The sequence below is a fragment of the Myodes glareolus genome, chromosome 11 (assembly GCF_982192425.1).
Source record: "Myodes glareolus chromosome 11, mMyoGla1.1, whole genome shotgun sequence".
Lineage (NCBI taxonomy): Eukaryota > Metazoa > Chordata > Mammalia > Rodentia > Cricetidae > Myodes > Myodes glareolus.
The window spans coordinates 71,128,663-71,151,711 of NC_142036.1; the positions used below are offsets into that span (position 1 = coordinate 71,128,663).

At 45.4% G+C, this 23,049-nt stretch overlaps 1 protein-coding gene across 4 annotated transcripts in view; it reads right to left on the reverse strand.

Moving 5' to 3' along the window:
* Positions 1-23,049, reverse strand: part of Akap6 (A-kinase anchoring protein 6) — a 423,239-nt gene that overhangs the window by 194,259 nt on the left and 205,931 nt on the right. For 3 of the 4 annotated variants that reach the window (XM_048415577.3, XM_048415578.3, XM_048415580.3), the window contains 3 exons: positions 20,168-20,290; positions 2,956-3,052; positions 1,677-1,843 (listed from right to left, as the gene is read on the reverse strand). In XM_048415577.3, coding sequence (XP_048271534.3) covers positions 1,677-1,843; positions 2,956-3,052; positions 20,168-20,290 — 387 coding nt within the window. The remainder of the gene's footprint in view (positions 1-1,676; positions 1,844-2,955; positions 3,053-20,167; positions 20,291-23,049) is intronic. The other variant, XM_048415579.3, reaches the window with a different exon arrangement.

The following is a 23,049-nucleotide window of genomic DNA, read 5'->3' on the forward strand; positions in this document are numbered from 1 at the left end:
GTGTGGACTCAAACCCCAGCCCTGAGACTTAGTAGCTGTGTGGCCTCAGGCAAACTGGTCAACATCTCAGTGGCCTCATCTCTGTGCAGAGGGATTCAGGTAGAATTCTTTTGCGTTTGCTATGATGCTCAAGGAGAGAGACAGCGCAAATGCAGGAGAGCCTGGGAGTGGATGCTGAATGAGGTAGCAGTAGCATGCTTGCGTTCTCGTTCTGTGGTGTCGGCAATGCGACCTAAGTCCTCATACGTCCTAGGCAAGTGCTCTACCTCTAGGCTACACCCCAGCCCCTCTTTCTGTTAAAGAAATAAGACACAACCCAGATTTCAGTGGTGCCCATTCTGATAGTTTCTGCCCCTCTTTCACAGTGAAGCCTTGGCCAATCAACGTCCCCCAGCGGTCTGCTCCCTCTGCCTGGAGATGTCTGCTAGCTACACTCCGGTCCTTGGCTTTAGCTGCAGCTTTGAACCTCCAATCACATCCCTTCCTAAAATATGTGCTCCTGTGCCAGGCCACTGCCCTCCCTTTCTTCGAGTATTTCCTGAAGTGTAACCTCCTCTGTGGTGGAGGTTCCAGTGGGACTGATCTTGCCATTCAATTCCTTTCCGACAGATAAAGAGAGGTCCTCCGAGCTTTTCACTGACTGGCTGCATGGTCTCGGTGTCGTGGGACTGGTTTGGGTCCCAGCTCTGCCTGTATTGAAGCATCTGAGTCTCAGAGGTCAAAGTGGTTGTTAGTTTGCTCTGGTCATGCTGAGGAAATGGGATTTGACGATGTCCCTCTCTCTGGCCATGCCAGGAATAAAAACTGAACTTTTCCATCTGCTTCCCTCCGTGCTACACTAGGCTCTGGTCCCAAGTCTACAGCGCAACAGATTTCTGGACTCCTTTTCACAAAGTGAGAAACTACAAGAGAATGTCAAATTCATAAAATTGTTCTCGACACGGTAAGTCTAAAGGATACACCTTTACCACCAGAGCGCTCCGCACTGACAGGCGCTTCATTTGGTGCTCGGTGGCATATGTCTCCGAGGCGATTTTTGTAAATCTGAAATGGATAATCAAAGCCTGCCAATACTTGTTTTTGAAATCCTTGCTGCCTTCGGTGCGTGCGCCATTATGGAAAACTTACACTCAGAGCAAAAAGATTTGTAGCAAAGCATATGACCTTCTTCGCACTACAATGACCATCCCCTAATTAGGCAATGCATCTGATAGTCATTAACAGGAATGAGATAATGAATCACTTTCTCCCTTCTTTGTTAATTTGCTGTAACCAAGCGGCTAATGGATGTCAGAGCTGAGTGATTGCACTGATTATAGTGATTTATAGTTGCAACAAAACAATTTAAAACCATTCTGATTATTCATGTTAAAGATGCTTTATGTTTTGTTTACTAAATGTTTTATGCTTCCCCCCTTTCTCCCACCCCTAGAATCCTGTCCCCTTCTGCTTCCTAGAAAACTTGAAAGTTCTCGCCTTTTGTTTTCAGCATACACACACACACACACACACACACACACACACACACACACACGAAGGGAGACAGAGGGAGAAGGAGTTACAAAGTTTACTCACTAGAAACGAAGAGCCTTAGGGGTGGAAAGCAAACTTCAGTGGCGCCTAGTTCAAAAGAAGACAGGAATAAGAGGAAGTAAGGCAAACTTCAAGCCACTTACCTTGGGGCTCCCCGTCCCCTCCTCGTCCTCCACAGACACATCAGTAGCCAGTATCTCCGCTTTGATGGTGTCCAGAGCCTTGAGAATCCAGCTGTGCTGCCGTTTGATTTGCCTCTGCAGCTCCTTCCATTGACTTGCAATCATCTTCAGCATGTCCTTCAGTCCTTCTCCAAAGGAAAGCAAAGCTGTGAGCCCCACTGCATCTCTGCCTGCCTTACTGTCTGTCACACAGAAAGCTGGCTGGCTCTTTCCAGCCACATCCACGCTCTCTAGCGACCTCACTGCTGCCCGCCATTTGTCCCTCAAACCGAGACCAGATATTCTGAGATAGAACAGCACAAACACAGGACGAGCACTTGCAGACACCGAGGCAGGCTCTGGGTTGGAGAAAATAGTGTGTGCGGAGCAGAATGTGATGGAGAGGTGTCATTGGGACTAGAGCTGCAGCACCTAGCACACCTGCAGCACAAGGCCCTGTGTTGATCAAATGGACATCTGGACATTGATACAGGTAATTCAATGGGAAATACAGCAAATGGGCCAGAATCAAGACGGTAGTCTTTGACATTGATGCTATTCTTTTCCTGTTTACATAGTAAGCAAAAAACAACAACCAAAAAACCCACAAAATAAAACAAAAAAAACCCCAACCAAACAAGCAAGCTTCAACCCATCCTGTTTTGCGGTCTTCGACTATCAGGATAAATAGGACCATACAACAAATTTTTTTAATCTATAATACATTCTTCATTAAATGCATCTATGTTGGACTATGGACTGGTTGAAGGCCTAAGCCTCTGCTGATGCAAAGGCCTACAGAAAATATGCCACATGTCCACATGCGTGAGCTGGCACAGAAATAATCAGATGTCCGTGGACAGTCTGCCTTATATCCACGGTGATATCTATGTCCACGCTAGTGCATATGCATCGTGTCTGTAAGAATGGCTCTTGTTCATTATCTTAACGTTATTTCCAGAGCTCCTACATCAAAAAGCATGTCAACGTGAAGTTTTCGGGAGTGTGATTTCAATTGGAACTCAGGCGAATGGTAAGCCCCAAATAAAATGAACAGGCGGTTGGAGGCACTATTTCATCGTATAAGTATCGCAGCATTGTATGCAGTGTATGAAACATTTATAAATCTTGAAGGTCAATCTGATAATGTAAATATTAATAATACATAAGGAAGTGAATATATGCAGTAATTTACAGCAATGCTTCTTCATCCTTAATAGTCTGCAGACATAAAGACCCGCAATATTTCAGGAGGATTTACCTGCTTTGTGCGCTGCAATGAGCTCCAGGAGTTGGTGTCCTTCCTCCTCCACGGCTTCCTTGAGAGCACAGTGACTGTCCACGTTCAACTTGAAACTCTGCAAAGGAGCACAGGGCCATCAGGCTCCAGCGAGGTGGCTACGCACAAAACACGCGTGCAGAATCACTGGCTACTTTGTATCGAGAACCACACAGCCCCATTTACCCAGCAGACAGACTAATTTGCAATCCTAAAAGCTATTGATATTTGGGGTCTAGGCTCTAAACGTTTCTGTTAGATTAGCAGAGCGCATCTGTTTGGAAGCAGCTCAACAAATCTAGAAATTCATTAGGTTTTCATGAAAAGTCACATCCCGTAGGTTCTATCGAGAGTAGCCGTCTTCGATAAAATATAATGAATTCCCACCTGCACATGCGAGCTTTTCCTAAGTACTTATGAAACCATAGAAGCTGTCAGCAGAAAAACACGGGAGCCTGATGTGCACGTATGTGCATCCACTAATACAGCATGGCTTGATTCATCTCTGTTCCTCGACTCCACATGAACCACCAGGATGGAGAGGGGCAGCTAGAGATTCTGCACTTTCTGGGCTTTTGTCTTTAAAAGCTACATTGTGCTATGCTTGATATTAAGCATACATGACACACAGGCTGTGCTAACTCCGCACTGGATTTAATTTGAATTGAAGAGCTGGATAATCATAAATTGTGAGAATGGATCCTCACTCAGTGATTCACGAACTGCATGTGGTCTATAACACCACTGGAGACTTGGGGACCAATAAGCATGGATTTTGGCCTTAATGGGCAGCGGAACTAGGCGAGTACAGAGTGAGTTGTCTTGGATGCTCAGCGGTGAATGTGAGCTGTTCTCTACTTCCTAGAGAAACATTTTTTTTTTAAGTACCAAAGACAGAATCAGAACGAAAAGAAAACCTGGAAGTGAGAGCAATACGAGATGCGGCATAGAGATAAGGATTGGACTAAGGCAATTCAAAATGACAACTATGCCAGCCAGCCTTCTTTCACGAGATACAGTATCATTACAGCAAACGTTCTACAAGGGGACACTATCTCGCTCCCAACACACTGCTCTGCGTTTTTTCCCATTTGTGCCTTCTGCTACAGGTTTGCATTTGAATAAAATAAAATACGCAGTGTTCAGGAATCTTGATGCATCCTCTTAAAGATAGTTGTTTAAAAACACTTGTAGATGTATTTATTTTCTGTGTAGGGGTATTTTGCCAGTGTGTACGTAGTTGCACCATGTGCATGCAGTACCTGTGAAGGCCAGAAGAGGGCGTGAGGTCCCCCTGGACATAAAATTATAGATGGTTGTGAGTCCTATGTCCTCTGTAAGAGCAGTAAATGTTAGTAACTGTTGTGCCATTGCTCCAGCCTCCTCTATACTTCTGAGCTGCCCAATGAAGGCAGTGCCTCTGGATTACTAAATGCTTATTATCTTACAGTGAAGCATAGCATCCTTTGCTTTTTGTCCTTGTGATGGGGCTCCGCCACACTGATACAAGGCCACACAGACTAAAGTACACGAGTTTCAGCAAAGGGAGCAGGGGAAAAGAGAAACGTCTGAGACGAATTCAGCAGCACCAAACTTTAGGGAGAAGCCTGTCGTAAACATTCCACATCACTGTCAGTTCTGCCTCGTGCTGTCTTTGACTCCGAATTTGCCTGCATCAAATGGCTGGTGACCACCAGCTTTCTAAGAGGCACATCGGGCCTGTGCCTCAGTGCCAGAGAGAAGGGAGGGACCCGTGAGGAGGCTGGCACCTCGACATCATTGAAACGGAGGATGCAGTGCCCAGTGCTGACGCAGCTGGAAGTGGCCGCACTTGGGGATGATGAGGAAACATTTGATAAGGAAATTGGCAAAGATGAGGCACTCGTTATTAGGAGTGAGATAATCTGATAAACTCGGTGTTGTATAAAAGAACTGTTTAATATAACTATTACCCAAATGATACATTATTGCTTGATTTCAGGTGCGCCCATTAACCAGTAATAATATCAAGCAAGGAATTCACAACAGGCCCCTGAGAAGGCAGCCCAGCAGCACGTTAATGAAATTGTCAGTGAGATGCCCGGCTGCTAAAAGATTCTTGAGGAAACCCTCTGGGTGTTGCCCCCACGGCTCCCTGAAGAAGGGTGCGGTTTCTCATTTGCCCTTTTCTTTAGCCTGATAGCTGGACGCGCCCCCATCCTTACGGGGTTAGCATATTTTCTCCAGAATGCCTATGGCATCTTCAGTCCCTCTGACACACCTGCACCATGCCCTGACCGTGCAAAGAGTTCTCTGAGTTTGTGGCAAGGACATCGGCAAGGGTGTGCTCCAGGATCCTATGTCACTGATAACGTGAAATGTCACACAGATAGCGTGGCCTGGATTCAAGGGAATGCCGACTCTTTTCCAGTGTCCTTATAGCAGCGTGCTACTGAGTGAGAAGAGAGAACTAGAGGAAGGGAAAACTCAGTGAGGGGCTGAGAGGCAGTTCTGTGGGTGAAGGCACTTGCCAACCAGCCTGGTGCCTTCAGTTCGATCCCTAGGACCCACACACTAGGAGAAAACTGACTTGTGCAAGTTTTCCTCTGGCTTACACACTCACACTTATATAAACACACAAGGAATTAATTAGTGAATTATAAATCAAGTGTCTAAACAAACAGATATTGATGAGGGTTAAGGCTCCTACCACCAAACCCAATAACCTGACTTTGCTCTCTAGAACCAGATCCACAAAAATATCCTCCGATCCCCACCATGTTATACACGCCCCACCCACGCCCATGTACACAAAATCAATCAATAAATAAATAGGTCATTTACCAAAACTTTTTTTTAAAAGAAGAGTCATTGACTGGATTATCAAGATAATTATTGTAAGTTAACCAATGGGCAGCGGTGTAATTATGTCTGGCATGATCAGCTTGTATGAATCTGAATCGGAAATTCAAGTATGCCCATGACTACACCTGAGCCACGCTCAGACGTGATGAAGCAGACCACGCATGCCCATGAATTCACAATGAAATAAGGAACTCACAATGGAGCACAGAAATGATCGTGTCTGAGGGATAACCTAGGACCGGAGACAGAGGAATGAGCACATTCAAAGGCTTAAATGTTCAACGTGGTTCCATTCCTCCTAACATCGTAAGGTAACAACAGACACTCAGCCATCCCGTGGGTACTGTCTGCATCTGCCAGGTCCACCGAGCACGATGAGTCTTGGTACATTTGTGAAGCCACACAAGTGACCTAAAGAGCCACACAGTCTTTCTTAAGGGAATTTTGCTTTTTTTCTTAAGGCACGGGTTTATACAATAGATATATTTAAAGAGAAGCCCCTACCAGATTATATATATATATAAATTATAATATATATAAATTATAATATATAAATTATAAAATATAAATTAGCAGTGCACAACACCAGCCTGCAGACAGCTTATAGTCTAGTCCACTGGGTCATAGGAATAATGGCCTAGTATAGAATACATGTGTGATTGGGATCTTATGTGTGATACAAAGTGATGGAGCTATTTGTCTCAAGCAAAATTGAGTGATAATAGCAATAACAGCCTTGTCCAATGAGATTCAAGTTTGTTTGTTTAAATTAAAACCTACTACACCAGCCAAATATAAAAGACCAATGCCGATAGGGGCTGTGGGAGCCCATGAGATCCAGTCTTGGCAGGGCCTAAGGAGAGCTTATAAGGAATGAACTGGCTTGCCTACAAGTCCAGAGATGCCCTCTTAAGACGCAGAAGCCCAAGAGCCCTGAGTGCTCCATGTGGCTGTGGCAGGCTGCAGGCAGAGTAGGGAGCAACGGTGACCACACAGGAGCTGACCCCCAGGACCATGAAAGAGCCATGAGGAATACGACAGGGAAGGCAGTGGCCGCTGCAGACCTACGAGCCAGGAAGAGCTTGCTGGCTGCCGCAGACTCGATTTTTCAAAAGGACACACTGGAGGCAAGCGGGCCGTTCTAGGAGGCTGCTGCGGCGCTACGGGCCAGATGTTTCTGTGTGCTCATACTCCCCTTAATTGGAAAAAGGTATGCTTTTGCCTCTAGATGAACAGAAGAAAGAAAATTGAAGCAAATCTTCTGTCTTTTCAAGTTTCTCTCCATGCGTGAGAGCAGCGTGTGCCAGAATCCAGCTCTTTGGCTGTTCTGATGATAAATACCAGATTTTATTAGTCAGGAGTCTCCGAATGTGAAAGGCACGTTGAACTGATGAACTTACTCCCGCTGTCACTTGAAGAGATGGTGTGTGCATGCTGACGAGTAAGGCACTCGGTGACACTTCTTCACACAAAGATTCTCACTCCCTCAGAAAACGAGAGCATGCCTTTGCACAAGGGCAGGGGGGAAATATGTATTTAGTTAGAAAAGTCACAGCTTGAAGTCACTTCCTGTCTCTCTGCCCAGACCCGCTCTGTCCCTGGTCAAACAAGCGCTCTCTGGACTCTCAGAGGGCCCCTGGCAAGGAAGCACGTTAATGTCACCAGGAGGAGCTCAGCAGCTCCTGCTCGCTGCCCCCACAAAGCCATCCACATAAGCTAGATGCACAGTTGTACAAGATATAAAATAAATTCTTCAAAATATGCTGGGAGTCGAGAATGAGAGTTCTTTCGGTAAATATTTCAGTTATCTCTGGAAAGTTGGTAAGATAGTATATAGCAGTTCAAATGATGACGAGGCAATTCACCCAAACGGATAGACTGCACAGCCAAAGAATGACTCAAAACTATATTAATAAAACTATAGATGTTAACATGTAAACAATCTTATTGCAAAGACAAAGTCGGCTGCAAGATAGCATAATGAATGTTATCGTTTGCGGACAGTAGTTTCAGGAGTTACCATGGTCAGATCTCATGAAGCAGGTTATATTTCCAGGATTTTCCAAAGCATTAAGTGAAAGCAATACTACCGTATGGTTACAAGACTCAGAGACAATCAATGGAATGTGTTAGAACTAGACAGCAATGACTAGGGGTTTTGAACATCCATGTGGATTTGAGAGAGAAGAAGTGATTTGGTGTACTGTATGTTTAACATATGTGGTACAGGTGTGTGCTGTATGTACATGAATGTTCAGAACACAGGCCTGTGCACATACTGTGGAGGGCAACACATGAGATGTCTTACTCTCTAGTCCTTAATTCCCTGAGACAGAGTCTCTCGCTGGATCCCAAAGCTCATCCTTTAAGCTGGGCTGCCTGCCAAGTAAGCTTTGGGACTCCGTTCTCCAGCGCTGGGGCTGCAGTCATGTACAGCCGTGCCTGGCTTCTTACGTGGCTACCAAGTATTTGAACTCGGGTCCTCAGGTTTGCCAGTGAAACAGTCTTACTCACTGAGCCATCTCTCTAACTCCTCTTAGGAATGTTTAAATTCAATTTTCTCATTTTTCCCAATGTCCTAGGTAGTTGTGTGACAGGCACCCCTTATTGTCAATACTCCACTTTCCCTAGAGACAAACACCAAGTCTCTGTTGGTTCTGTGCCACTGTCTACCAGTGGCTTGCCCACAGGGACACCCAGGACAAAAATGTTTCTATTTGAGACAAAAGGAAGAGAAGCCAATGACCCTGTCTTCCTCCTGGGGGTGTGGGGTGTCCTCCGATGAATCATGTAGCCCTCAGGGCTTCCTTCCTTTATCTATAATCAAGGCGTTTGGACTCAATATTTTCCAGTCCTTGAATACTTTGATTTTTATCTTTTTTTTTCATCCAGGCAGTTTAGGAAAGGAAACAAGAGAAGTTTTATTTACTTTAAACTAGAGAATTTACAAAGAGAGAATCCCAAAGGCCATCCAACCACTCATCTACCCCAGGGTGGTTCTGTCCCCGGACCGTCCCTTCTATTTTTAGCCGCCTCTGGGGAAGTCTCTTCTAACTTTTATCCTGAGTCCACAGAGTTCTTCCCAGGAATCTAGGAGCTCAGCAGAGAGCAGTGTGAACCTCCCTGTTCCTCGGATTCTTTTGCCAAAGTCCTCTCTCCAGCGTATTGGTTAGAAATCCGAAGTGAAGCAAGAGCATACCGGCAGGAGCCACACGCCCCATCAATCACCGAGCCCAGCCAACTTCCGGCTCCATTCACGTGGCTCCACACTAACACTGCCTTCGCTCCCGGACCTCAGTGTTTCACTTGTGAGGTTGACCTCAGAGGTCTCTGGCCTGTCCTCCCTCAAAGCTACCCATCTGTGGTATGTTAGATACAACACAGGCACGGCTGTCTCAAACTTAGAGATATGACTTTGAGCAGAATGGCAAGTCACCGCCCTGGCAGAGTGCTCAGAGCCTAGGAGTGCAGCGGGCGCAGGACGGACTTAGTCTGGAATCCCAGCGGACTGTGTTAAGGAAGCCAACAGCATGGGATGGGCTAGTGCTAGCGGTGAGCAAGGCCTTCAGAACTGGATAGGTGTGTTCAAAGCCCAGCTCCTCCGTACTCTCTGTGTAATTCTAGATAACCTCTGTCTATTTAGCTCCCTCATTTGTAAAAGGAATTTTAGTGCCTATTTCCTGGGTGGTTGTAAAGATAAAAAAAAAAAAAATCCCTTGATACGCAGAGAATAGAGTCTAGTGTTTTACAATAGCACAGTAATTGTTACTGTACAAAATGGTCTATCTTCCAAACAGCTAGATAGGGTCCACCTCTTCTTAAGTCCTTGGACGGCTAGCCAGACACAGGCCTTATCTGACTGCAGGTGCCGTCAGGTCAGCTCTGAGTCTCCTACCTTCTAGTCTACTGGCTCCTCTACAATTCTGTTCTCACCAGGCCTCTACTTGGCAAGAACTGTCTCATCAAAGTCCCATAATTCAATTCACTGTCACCCTCCCATGCAAGGCTTCGCTGATCTCCCACCCTAGACACTCGCCCTCCACTGGCATCCATCCACAGCGACTCCGCAAGCTTCAGCCTCCATTTACCACACTCAGTTAAAATGATCGGTGTGTCTGTCTCCTACCCGTGAGCTCCTTGAGAAAAAGAGCTGTGATCTCACCCACGTTCAAATGGAAGCACCTAGCACGCTGCACACAACTGCACACACACACACAGCTAACCACGATTGAAGGGGGGCATTCCGTAAACCAGCATCCAACGACTGCAGCGTTCGGAGATATCAATGCAATCACTCCGCACTCTAGAGTGGTTGATGAATGTCCCCAAATTTTACTCAGTGAACACCATGTAAATGAGCTGTCATGTTCCTTCGCTTACAAAATTACTTGCCAATTACACTTAGATGACCCAGCATAATTGCCATGTAAACCGTACCCTGGCTGGGGTAGCCTGAATCATCAATTTAACTTTACCCTCTCATCATATGGTACTCACCACGCAATTAAATAGATGGTCAGCCGCTACCTCAATTGTACATTTTCCCAGCAAAATGAAGCGGTTACCTTTGTCACCGCTTGACCGGTCGGTCACACAGCAACCTGTCACGTCCCTTCAGCCATGACATCAAGGGCTTAAGAAGAGAACTTTGTGCACTTAAGGAATAACTTCCAAGTTTTTTTTCTTTTTCAATCAAAACCATATGTTTAAAAATAGTCTTTGTTTTTCTTTAAAACAAACAGACAAAAAAGACAAAAAAAAAAATCCCCATTCCTCCTCAGGAGTCTTTACCCCTTATTTCATAAAAACGGCTCCAAGCCTTTGAAAGTGAATCTAGCTCCTCAGGCAACTTCTAATTTATCTCAAAGAGTTGCTCTTGTGTGTGAATGTAGATGCAGCTCACCGAGGTTGACAGTCTTTCCTGATAGACTGGCTAATAACTTATGCAGGATGTAGATAGATGGGACAGACCCCGGATGCTGACGGTGACTCCGAGTGACGGGATTTTCATTCGCTTCTCTGGATGCTGCCTCCACACCTGACACAGGTAATCACACTGACTTCTCAGCATGGCGACATCAGGCCAAGCGCATTCTCAAACAGAGGTTCTGTCCGAAGAGACTATTTGACTTCCAGAACATACTGTTTGGAAGCCCTGATTGAAAAGGAGGTCAATGCTAGCCCAAATATCTCTCTACCCCCTGAGGTGGAATAATTGATGTGCGCCAGCCCTTGAGGATGGGGAGTCATCCAGGTGATGGATGGCTCTACGTATATTATTCGCACGTACATCTGCTAATACACAGGTCCCAGTGCAAACACCAGGACTTAAGAATATTATGTGGATTTAGGACAATCCCTGAAGGACTCCAGTTCCATTAAAAATTTGTTTTGGCAGCCTGGGGCAGATCTATTCCAACTCCCACACGCTTCACGCATTTGAAAGGGGGAACCAAACCACTTTAAAAATAAATTTAATAAATTTTGTAATGTCAAGTCATTAACATCCTGTCTAGTCATACCGTGTTCATCCTTTTAAACGGCAATATGAAAGCTACGGAATTTTTAACCCTTGAAGACATAGGTGATCACAGTTTGAAAACGTGTTCTGTTGGTTGGGATTTGTACCCACGATGGCTCAAACATTGTTTTTACAAATGTTCGATCATTTCACCGAGCTGGTATTTCTAGTGACTGACTCAATGCATGATGAGCCTAGACGAGACCGAGCTGGCCCTGAGGTAGTGACAGCCAAAAGAGAACAGTCAAGGGTGGGCAGGTGGGGACAGCCGCAACTTCTTTAAGAATTTGTGAGTGATTCCTGCCATGTATTTGTAAGTATTCACGGAAGAAAAGCACAAGTCCCTGAAACAGCAAAGCCTTCCCCACCTACCGCTGCCCTGCCTCGCCTTCACAGCCGTCATACGACAGGTTTGGGTTTTTTATTTTTCTGGCTAATATAAAGATATGGAGTTTTTAATTATTTACACCAGATAAATTGCTTGAAGATTCCAAAATTCCACATAATAAGATGTATACACTGGGAACTGTTTCTGAGGTCCATCAGGAAAGACCTAGGTAGATACCCCAACTCTGGTGAGTCCCTTGTCCATAATCAAAGCTCTCTGCCCTGTATGTGGGCCTCCTAAAGCAAGGCCTGTCTGGAAACTCTTCTTCACTGCCCAGTTTGCCTGGATATGCAGTACTTGATAAACACAGGATGTCCCTGGCAATCTAGTTAAAAGCAGTTATTATGCCTAATTAAAAAAATAAGTTATAGATTAGTAAACTGGGCACTAACCATTTTTGGAATGGTGAGAACTGCTGAGTATTAAGAACTAAGAATCTTTAAACCAAGTAGAAAAAAAAAGCCCGGTTCTCACATGCCTTACACTTCCCTTTTGGCTGAAAAGGCAGCGCACACATGTCTCCTCGACACATGGAATGAGGCAGTCATGTGCGCACAGGAATGTGGTTATGACTGTCACATGTCCAAAGCGAGCCTCCCACTCTACTTAGTCCCCTTCCTCGGAGCAAGCAATAACAAACTGCCCACACGCTGTAAATTCCTGACAGACCGGCATCCCCACCCACCATAGCAAAGGATTGGAGGCTGGGAATTATTTCAAATGACACCAAAGAGGAGAACCAGCGCTGCTTTCTTCCTGCTACACACTCAGCTACACCCTAAACTGGTAGGAGTTCAAGGGGGGAGCAAATGGAACTTCAAAGCTCCTGTCAGGCCACAGTCTTGCTCCTCAGGCTGAAGGGGTTGATAGGCAACTGAGCCAAACACACAGCTCTGGCTTTTGAAGTTGGGCTGACTGAGCCCCATTAGCTGAGCACCACAACCCTATGGCAGCTACTGGTCTTGTGAAGCGCCCCTTGCTCGGACCATCATCCCAGCGGAGAAAGGAGGCAGGAGCAGAGGCAGACCCAGGAGGGCAAACAAAAGACAGTCAGAAGTGTTCAGGGAAAACTGTGGGTGGCGCACTGGTTTTTGTTGTGATAGAAATGAAATCAATTTGATCAGAAACAAAACATCAAGATCTAAGTAGAGACGACAAATGGGTGCATATAGCTTTTGCCGATCATTCTTTTAACCAGACACATTGCTAGTTAAGTCCAATATGTGTTTATGAAGATTGGGGTAAAGACAATAAGGATGGCGCGGCAAGAACAAACGGATTTTGGTGCTCTTCTGCCACCTTGTGGCAGCCAATTCAAATTGCAGGGACTAATACTAAATGGAACAAAAAAGAAAAAAAAAAAACGGGTCAGAAGGTTTGCTTTGAAAGTCCACCTGCAAACAGGGACTCAGAGAGCCCCCCACAAACATGGATCTGGCTCAGCCTATATTACTTACAGTGAGAGTTACTTCTAGAGGAAGCTCTTTGATTACAGGGGGTCCCTGACTTGCTGCCATTGGCCGACTGGCAAAGGACAAGGAGATGCTCCACCAGGGTTAGCCTGAATATTCATGGAGCATTATTCAAAAAAGAAAGCAGAGATAAGGAGGCAGCTTAAATGCTATCATGACAAGATTTAATTGAATAAACTGAGGCACGTCCTCCACATGATAAAACATTAAGGAACTGGGAAACTGCACCTTGGATTTTTGTATGCCGATGGAAACATGTTTGGGGAAACGAGTTATTGAATAGAACGGACATCATAAACTCTAAAATACACTTACCTTACACTGAAGGGCTCAAAAAAGCACAGAACAAACTGCCTAGCCTGGTCAGTCGGGAGGGTGGAGGGTTTTGCTTTTCATTTTACACTGCTTCATACTGTCTGACTTTTCCACTGAGCACAGTTTAATGTTTCTCTTTAAATAGACTCAGAGTGGAGGACAATGGCCGCGCTTTCCTCAGCCACAACTGATGGTGCCATCCATATTACCCGGGTCACACACAGTTAGCACTGCCTGCAGGCCCAGGTCGCGCCCAGAGACAGCAGCTTCCAGTCCTTCACTGCACGCAAGTCTTGCCTACGCCATGTTGGGTGTAGGTTACCACAGACTAGAACAGGGCACTCAGATGCCCTCTGGAATTTCTGACTGAACATGAGCGAGCCTCAAAGCAGCTGTTGGCTCAAATCTCTGATTTGCCCTTCCGTCTACCCCAGCTCTCTGTTCCTACCTTCCCCCACCTCACCCACAATCCTCACTGCTCAAATGTTCTCAATCTCACTGGCCTCCCAGGTCCGCCTAAGCATGGACGCCAATTGTTGAAATGTCCCTGTCCCTTTAGGAGAAACTTCTTGATGGTTCCTTTAAAAACTGTCTCCATCCACAACACAGACAAGGGGTTGATTCCTTTAATATTTAAAAAGCTCATGTCAACCTAGAAGTAACAAGGACCTAGCAGAAGAACGGGCTACGGTAATGAGCAGTCAGTCCCAAGGAAAAAAGGCAAATGATTCCCCAAACATGAAGAGGACACCAACTCCACCAAAAACGCCAGAAGTACAACAGGCACCCCCTGCTAACCACCACAGAGACAAAAGTAAGCAGTGTGCCGACAAGCTTCAGCAGCAAGACTGAGGGGGGCATGCTCAGACACTGACCATAAATGGTGTCATCGCCACCAAAGACACTTCAGTAATAGATGGAAATGCTGACTGTGCATAGCCTTTTGGCTGGAAATTACCCGTGTAAGGACACACCCATACTAAATAAGGTGACTAATTTCTAAGCACTCGGCCCAGAAGCATCATTTGAGATAGAAAAGGCCTACACATGACCTAAATGTTCAGCATAAAAGATTGGTTAGAATAAACCATAGCATGCTCAGACAGGAAATGCTGACAAGCCGTACACAAGAATAGAGTTGCATTATAGTTACTGCTTTTGACCTGTGGCTAATACAGACTGGGGACAAAGCAAAGCACACATGTGTGTGGTTGTTTTTCAACACTTGGAATGACTCTGGAATGACAGAGCGCAGAAGAGAGCTGATATCCAAGAGACGGTGAGAGAGGGCCTCTCCAAAGACTTTAACCATTGTACTGACTGTCATTCACTTTATGAAGTTTCTGTCATATTTACACAAAAAGTCACGCTTTTGAAATATGATAGCGGCTAGTCTGTGCTAGAATATCAAATACTACAGTCAAGCCCATTTTCTGCCATGATCATTCCGTTAACCTCATTCAGCTCATCGATGTCAGGCTGGCCTTTCCCCCACGGGATTTGTGACTGATTCCTCTCCCTCTCCTATTCTGAAACACAGCCAAACCTTCAGTGCCCCAGAGAAAAGTCTGGCCATTTAAAATGTCATTTAGTCTCCCTTCCTGCCCAGCACCAACCTGCAAGGCTCAAGCTGGGTCTCACCCATGCCAGCTGAGGTTACGGTTTAACCTTAACCTCCCTTCCCCTTCCTGTGAAATCCCAGGCTCTCTGCTCTTGTTTTAACCAGCAGGATGATATGAGCCCTTTGAGGACTGCATCCATCCAATTATCTCTAGAAACACGATAAACCTTCTCGCTGAACTCCTTCATTTATTCTATAAAATTTTACCGGCCAGGACTATGTCACATAACCTGGGGTTGCCTCTGTTCAAAAAGCCCCCAAGAGAAGCCATACACCATACACCAGCACCTAAGCAACCGCCTAGCCCTCGTGGGCGCCTGATGTATAGGAGCTTGAATCTTGGCTTCATGGCCCTCATTTTGTCCACAGCTCCCATGTACCAAACTGACTTAAGAATGTTTCTTCTCAAGACGACTGTGGTGCCTGCTGGTATTCCAGTTCTCAGGAGACCGAGGCAGGAGGTTGCAAACTGGCGGCCAGTCTGAGCTACCAGGTGAGTTCCCCGATATCCTGGGCTACATAGTAAGATAGATTTTATAACAGATTTAAGATTCCCAGAGAGATAGACCCCATTCATCCTACTGGGTTGCCTTGTCCAACTTTAATACACGGGGAGGTGCTTAGTCTTACTGCAACTTGATATGCTATGTTTTGTGATACCCATGGGAGGCCTGCCCCTTTCTGAACAGAAACAAAGGAGATGCAGATTCAGGGGGATGGGGGATGCTGTGCATCCCCCCCCCCCTTCCGTCTGCGCTCTATAATCTAGAATCCAGTTAGCGAGCTTCGGGCAAGGGGCTGGAGGCTGAGGAAACACACACAGAGACAGACAGACACACAGACCTCCAATCACTGTTACAAAGGCCCTCTTTAATAGCACCATGGAGGCTTAATACCCTGCAGTCAATGGCCATCAGGTGAAAATCCCATCCTCTGATCCTCTAGGCAAAGCACAGCTTTTAGTAACTTCTATTAGAAGGCTCTAGCAGGGAAGAGCGGCTGAAGGCCAGGACTCCAATTGGTCCCAACAGGGGAGGTATAGGAGGAGATGAAGGAAGGGCAACTCTGGTCTGGACTTAAAAAAAAAACAAAAACCCTGATAATATACACACTTAGTTTGTTTTCCTGGCACTGATGCCTACAATGTGGTCTCCTCGTTTGGTGAATTCGGCTTGCATGACAACGACTCTAGAGGTGAGAGTTGCCATCCCAGAAGCACATGGACATACCGAGGCCCTCGCCAGCATGGCTGATTCTGCTGCCTTACTCCTGACCGCTGTGCTCTAAAGACACACTTCCTTAAAAGACAGCAATCTGGCTGGTTACTCAGCACATACGAGCAGAGCCACGTGCCCTGGCGTGTGAGCATTAGCCACAGTGTTTTCATTTATCGGGCGTCTACCCAGACACGCAAACTCTGAAAGACGGCAGAGGAAATAGCTTAAACATTCATCAGGAACTCCATGAGTCAAGCGTGGTGCATACATGTGTATTACCAAGAAAACAGAAAGAACAGTGGACAGATACAGTGATGACATATTTATCAAGAGACAGGCTGGATCCCAGGTCGGGCTCACGCCCCAGCAGACAGCATGCTGGTTGGTCTTATTTATGTGAGATTTGAGCAAGTCCAAACTAATTGGAGAGCGACATAAAGTCAATCAGCAAATGCTTAGGGAGGAGTCTGGGGAGGAGGAATTACAAAATGGCATGAGGAAGGGTGGGCTGACGCATGGGTGGGCTGATGCATGGGTTAGACTGATGCATGGGTAGGGTGGGCTGACGCATGGGTGGGCTGATGCATGGGTGGGCGACTGACGCATGGGTGGGGTGGGCTGACGCATGGGTGGACTGATGCATGGGTGGACTGATGCATGGGTGGACTGATGCATGGGTGGGCTGATGCATGTGCTCGCTACCATGATTTGGCTCGGTGTCTGTATCTTTCAGATTGTCAAAGCTCCTCAATTCTCATACTCTAAAATGCACAATCCGGGGCAGGCCAAACGCTTCAATAAAGCTGTTTTTGAAAGGCTAGGAAGGGGACAGAAGTGACGGAAAGACAGAAAAGGAAATCTGCCCAAAGATAGATTTCCACAGCGCTGCTTCTAAAACTGCTTCGGTGGAAGAGAATGGCCAGTACTCATAACACACCACCCCCAAATGACATTTTCCTGAAAATGCCAGTTTCCAGAAAGATAGGAACTGTATTTTTGAAGAAGCAGCCAGGTTGCAAGCAGATGATTAATTCTCATAGAAAACCGTTGATGTACCATGACAATTTCTCACCGTTTCCCATAGCTAAAATAGAGTTCCCGTGTCTCTCTCAGAAAGGCTTTGGGAAACTTTAATTGATTTGTTTTGGAAAAAAACACAAAAACACCTTGGCTACAATCTTGGAAAATAATTGAATTATGTATCAAGATACAAATGTACAACTGTTGTTTTGGTATTTGTTTTTTCTTTACAGTAAATTTTGGAAGATGCCAGCCATTCCAGCATACTACACCAGAGAAGAATGTCACTCTGGGGGCTCATGCTCATTTAGACTAAAGTTAGAGTCTTAGAATCTAGAAAAATGCTTTAACGAGTGTCGTCTGACAACCTCTACCACCGAGTAACACCGCAAAATCCATTTGCTTACTCATTGGGAAACAGGAATGGTTTGTGTGGCGTGAGCTAAGTAGGAATCCCCAGGTTCACTGGTACGGTTCTTACAGAAAGGTAGAGTTTCACCTCCTTTTAAGACTAAGAAGAGTATTAATTCAGTCTAATGGCAGTGTAAGAAGGTGCAGGTGACAGCCAGGGCAGAAGGACAATGTGGACAGAGAGAAACTGAGTCTCGTCCTAGGGTCGGTGACCTGGGAAATGGTCCAGTGACTCTTGGCGACCATGAAGCGGAAACTCTCAGCGGTTTCCATGCAGAGGAGGCTAAAGCGGCGACCACACACGACATCATCACATAAATTCAGAACATCAGAAGTAAGGTCTGACTGACTTCGCATTCGGTGGACTGGCCTATAAACCAGAATTTCTCAGCAAACTGTCCCAATATCACCTATATTCCAGCCAGAATGATCACACAGAGAAAAAACACCCCCCAGAAGGTATTAACCCTCTGAGAGAAACAGACCACTCTCCAAGAGAGGTATCTCAAGAAGGAGCCTTTGGTGGGCCATAGCAAGTGGGTAACGCCCCCTAGGGTGGGATAAGAACATTGTGGAGAGGCAGGTGTGGACGGCTCGGCTTCCCTGTAGTCACCTCTAAGAAGGTCTGCAATTGTTAAGGCTCCATAGAGGAAGGCAGTAGACAGAGGTGGCAATTTAAACTGAATGAGAATATTCAAAAGTTACTTCTTCCTTTAGTACTAGCCACGTTTTTAGGTAACATTAGATACAAGAAGTCCGTAGCACCTGCATTACCCAGAACAATACCAATTATTTACTCATACAGCTTTGGGCTAGAGCGAGGTGAGGCCAGCACAAGGATGTCAAGGAAGAACTTCTGCCCTCGAAGTGAGACAGGAATACGCATTGGTGACAAAGGGCACATCACCTGGAGAGGACAGGGTCCTCAGCTTGCACGCTGCACCTGGCTTTCCATAAGCAACCCACAGTTAAGGCACCCCTATGCCCTTGTGCCCTCGGAAACCTCAAAAGCTGAATGTGTGTTTTCCATAAAATATTAAATCAAGAAAATGAAGACAGCACACTTGATGTGAAATAAAGTTCATATAGTCCTGTTTAAACACAGATTAGAATTTCTGTCAGAACAATGCCAGTGAAAAGTTGACATTCTAATTAATATAATTTACATCATAAAGCGCTGAATATCTTTATCTTGCTATTATGAAATGCCCTCTAAAAGAGGGAGACTGAATTCTACAGGGAACTGAATGCTAAGGGCAGCATTTAAAAACCCCTGGACAAGAGAGCCACGTAGGGCCACTGACGTTTCTCCACACCACCAGGCCATCCACGATCACCCGCAAGCCTATCTGCATGCAGCGACCGGATCCTGCGGCCGCTTTCCTTGCAGTGACTTCAAGCATGTTGCCAAACACTAAGGGAACTAAAATTCTTCCTTTCTTGCCCCCTTTGTCCCTCTCCAGTCTCTCCTACGAGCCACCGTCCACAGGACGCTACACGATGCTGAATTAATCCACATTCCAAGAGTGTAAAGGGGGCAGAAATCAGTCCCACAGTTGGGTACCCAAGGCGTCGTGCTCCTTGCCTTTGTGAATTTTATTCTATCAGTGAAAGGAATAAAGATGAGATCCTTAAAGCCTGAGTTTTCGTTTCCTATGACAACGCGCTTCTCCGCCATGCTTTATCACGCTCCGCTACGCGGTTCCCACCCCTTCATAATTGATATCGGCCATTTAAAGCATTCGGTACAAACCTCCCGAGGTTCATCAACTGCACCCTGGTCTATAATTCCTGCTTTGAGCAGAACCAAAGCGCAGCCATCCAAATGTTTTCCATGACTACTCCCTGGTTTTCCCTAAGCCCAGGGCCCAGTGTAATGACTGTTGTATTAATTATCTGCTGAAAAATCCACCTAGCAGCAGAATTGATGGAGATCATCATTTTAAATATTTTATTAAAATAGCCAAGTGTAGAACAGATTAAATAGACCTTCTTGATAATGAGAGGCTCGTTAATTTTACAAGAATTCTAGAACGCTTCAGAATGGTCATCCCATTTTTCTCTTTTGTTCATTTGTTTCTTTCAAGAAGAGAGAAATCTTCGGTTGTCACTTAGGAGAACACAGGTCTAAAAAGATTTTCTAAGCTATTTTAAAACAGGGGCCTTCCTGGAAAGATCTTTGAAACATCAATTTGAAATATGGAGGCCTTGGGTGTCATCTTGCTGCTTGAAATGCTGGCAAACGTTCAGTTTAACCCCACTGAAGCTTGGCTTCGTTAGTTTATAAAGACTTCTGGTAACTAAAGCAGCTATTGGACCTAAACAAACCAGCACCACATCCAAGTCCTTTACAGAAAGGGCACTACACAACACGGTCCCGCCTACCAAGTGTGTCTCCAGGTACAGACGAAGGCTATCCGTCTCTGCTTTAGGAGGAGTCCAGTTCTCCGTGGTCTCCATAGCTTCATGTAGCCACTGGATGAACTCGTCCAGCTTGTTCACAAAGCCCTGTGGGAGAAGAGAGACAGGAGGGACACAAAAGGAAAATTAGTGGATGGTCTTAAAGTCAGTCTGAAAAATTCCCAACTTTGCCCCCACATTAGGGTAGTGTCTCGTACTGCTCTTTTTTGGTGAGGGCCTTTCCACGGCTGGTGGCCCGAAATCTTTCTAAATAGGAAACAAAATCTCCTCCTGGTGTTTATCTAGAAACGCTTTCCTAGAGAATATGATTAGACCGCGGGGTGCACTGCATAAGTGACCTCAAAATATCTCCAATGCATGACAAGCATTTCCCTGACGAACTCCAAATATCACGCTGGCTTGAGGTGTAAAAAAGGTTGTGTCCATTCAGAGTGCATGGAACTGAGTTACTATAGCTGAACCAGGAAGTGTATTTTAAACTTAAGCAGTAGCTAAAGATACTCAATGAGTCCCGTTAACAATCCAAGTATCTGTGACTGAGCCTGGGTACTGGAGAGGTGGGAAGGACGGAAAAGGGAGGACACAGAACAAATGCAGACATCTGACTGGCTGAGAGTGTCTGGACGGAAAGAAATATCCTTGCCCGGAAAGCACAAATCACAATAATCTTGCGATTTTTCAAATAGTGGTTATAAAATTTTATTGACCATTTAAAAGAACACATCTGTAGAGACAGAAAATATTTTTTGAAAAAGTGAAAATCCTGCTATAAACGGAGCCTGGCGTCGGCTTTCCATGCCTGGGTCGACAGCACCACCTGGAGGTCACATGGAGCAAGGGCAGGCTTCTATGTTCATTCCATTCGCTGTTCCCTAGGACACTAAATACGTTCCTTTTTTTAAATCTTCGACTAATTATGATCGATACCTTAATGCCTTCCTGAGGGTATTCTAACACAAAGGGAAGACTGATATGCAGAAATTCATTTTCTTTGCCATGCTTCTCAGAAGTTGAATTGTATTACTTAGTATATTCTAGATAATTCTTTAAGACTGATAACTCTTAGTTTGAACAATTTGTCTCTAGTAGATCATTAGAATACAGGAAAATGGGACAGAAGGTTAGAAAAGAGAAAAGCAGATGAATCAAGCCCAGAGAAACATTTCTGTTACGAGGGGAAGAGATCAGAGATGCCATAGAGGCCCAGAGACGCTCACTACAGCGCACCGCTCCGGTCTTGAGTGACGCGCCCATGTGTTACCAGGCTCTTCCTGGCTACCCCAGGCTTCCCTACTCCACTCTCCATACTTTACAAATTCCCACCACTGGTGTGCACGTGACTTCTGTGAGCACAGTGGAGTCCGGTGGAACTCAAATCATCATACAGTACTACCACAGCGAATTTTGTGGAAAACTGAGACCCTTTGGTGAGTACATAAACTTAAAGAAGCCTTACCTATCGCCGACAGGACGGTGCCGATGACTGACAACTGGGTTGGAAATCATAGCTTAATCTGCATATCAACCACAACTTACTGCTAAGTTTGACTTAAGTTATTGTATATAAATTGGGCTGTGGACAAAGTCAGGAAGCAAAGGATTTGGAAACAGCTAGTTGAATCCAAAAGACAAATTTTAAATATAGTCAATACTAAATGATGAATTATCTTCCAGAAGCAACTAAGAATTAAAGCCCAAGGAGGATGTCCAGGTCCCTCATCATAGTGACTGCCATAGTCAACGAGTTTAAAACCACGTGTGTCAGATTTCCTTGCATAGCCACGCGTGCATGGCTCACTGAGATTTCTGGACGCAGGTTAGCAAATGCAGGGGCCTGGGGAATCTTCCTTGATGGTGTCTCTCTCTGTGTAGCACAGCTCGCCAGCAAAACAGGGCTGACACCAAAGAACAGGGTCTTTTCCCTGCTTGCAGCCCATCCTCGCCAATTTTCATCTGCTGCACATTCTGCTACCCCTCCCCTGGCAATGCCAAGTTTCATCCACCGAAAGAGAAACACGACAAGTCTCGGAATTCCCGTTCTTGTCAAAAGCTAGGCTGTGCTTTCTTAGGCAAACCATGGCTCTCTGCCCGCTACTGCTTCTGAGTGTGGCTCTAAGATTGCATAATGGAAACCCGGTTTCAATGGAGTCTGCTCGGTTCTCAATGCATTTATCTCCTGCATCATCTTTTTCCACTGTTTCAGAACCTCTGTGGGTTAGCAGGGGGCTCTGTGCATGAGGGTAATGTGTGCAATCCCCATCACCGGATACGACGTTTCTTAGATCAAGAATGTTCCACTCACAGACACATTCACGCTTAGACACATGCACAGCCAATCCTGGCTTTCAGGGAACCCACTGATATCTGAGGTGTGAATGAAGGAAAATGAGGCCAACATGAATAATGACATGTTGAAATGGGGTAAATCTAGAAATGTCTTTTTCTATTTTGAAGTATGGATCAAATGATAGTACAGCAAAGAGTGACCATTTATCTATCACTTAAATATTTACTAAAATCCTACCGTATACAAAGCATACTGTTAGACAAAAAATGGGCACAAAAGGAAGAATATCATTGTAGGAAAAATGCCAGCAGATGGCTGGGCATGGTGGCACATGTCTTTAATAACTGCACTCAGGAGGCAGAGGCAGATGGATCTCTGAGTTTGAGGACAGCCTGGTCTACAGAGAAAGTTCCAGGGCAGCCAGGACTATGCAGAGAAGTCCTGTCTTGTAAAACAAAAATGAACAAACAAAATGCCAGAAGAATAGAAAGCATGTCTAAACTCTGATATATGAGTCATGTGAGGAAAAAAAGACCTTTGTAATAAATAGTGAGGCACT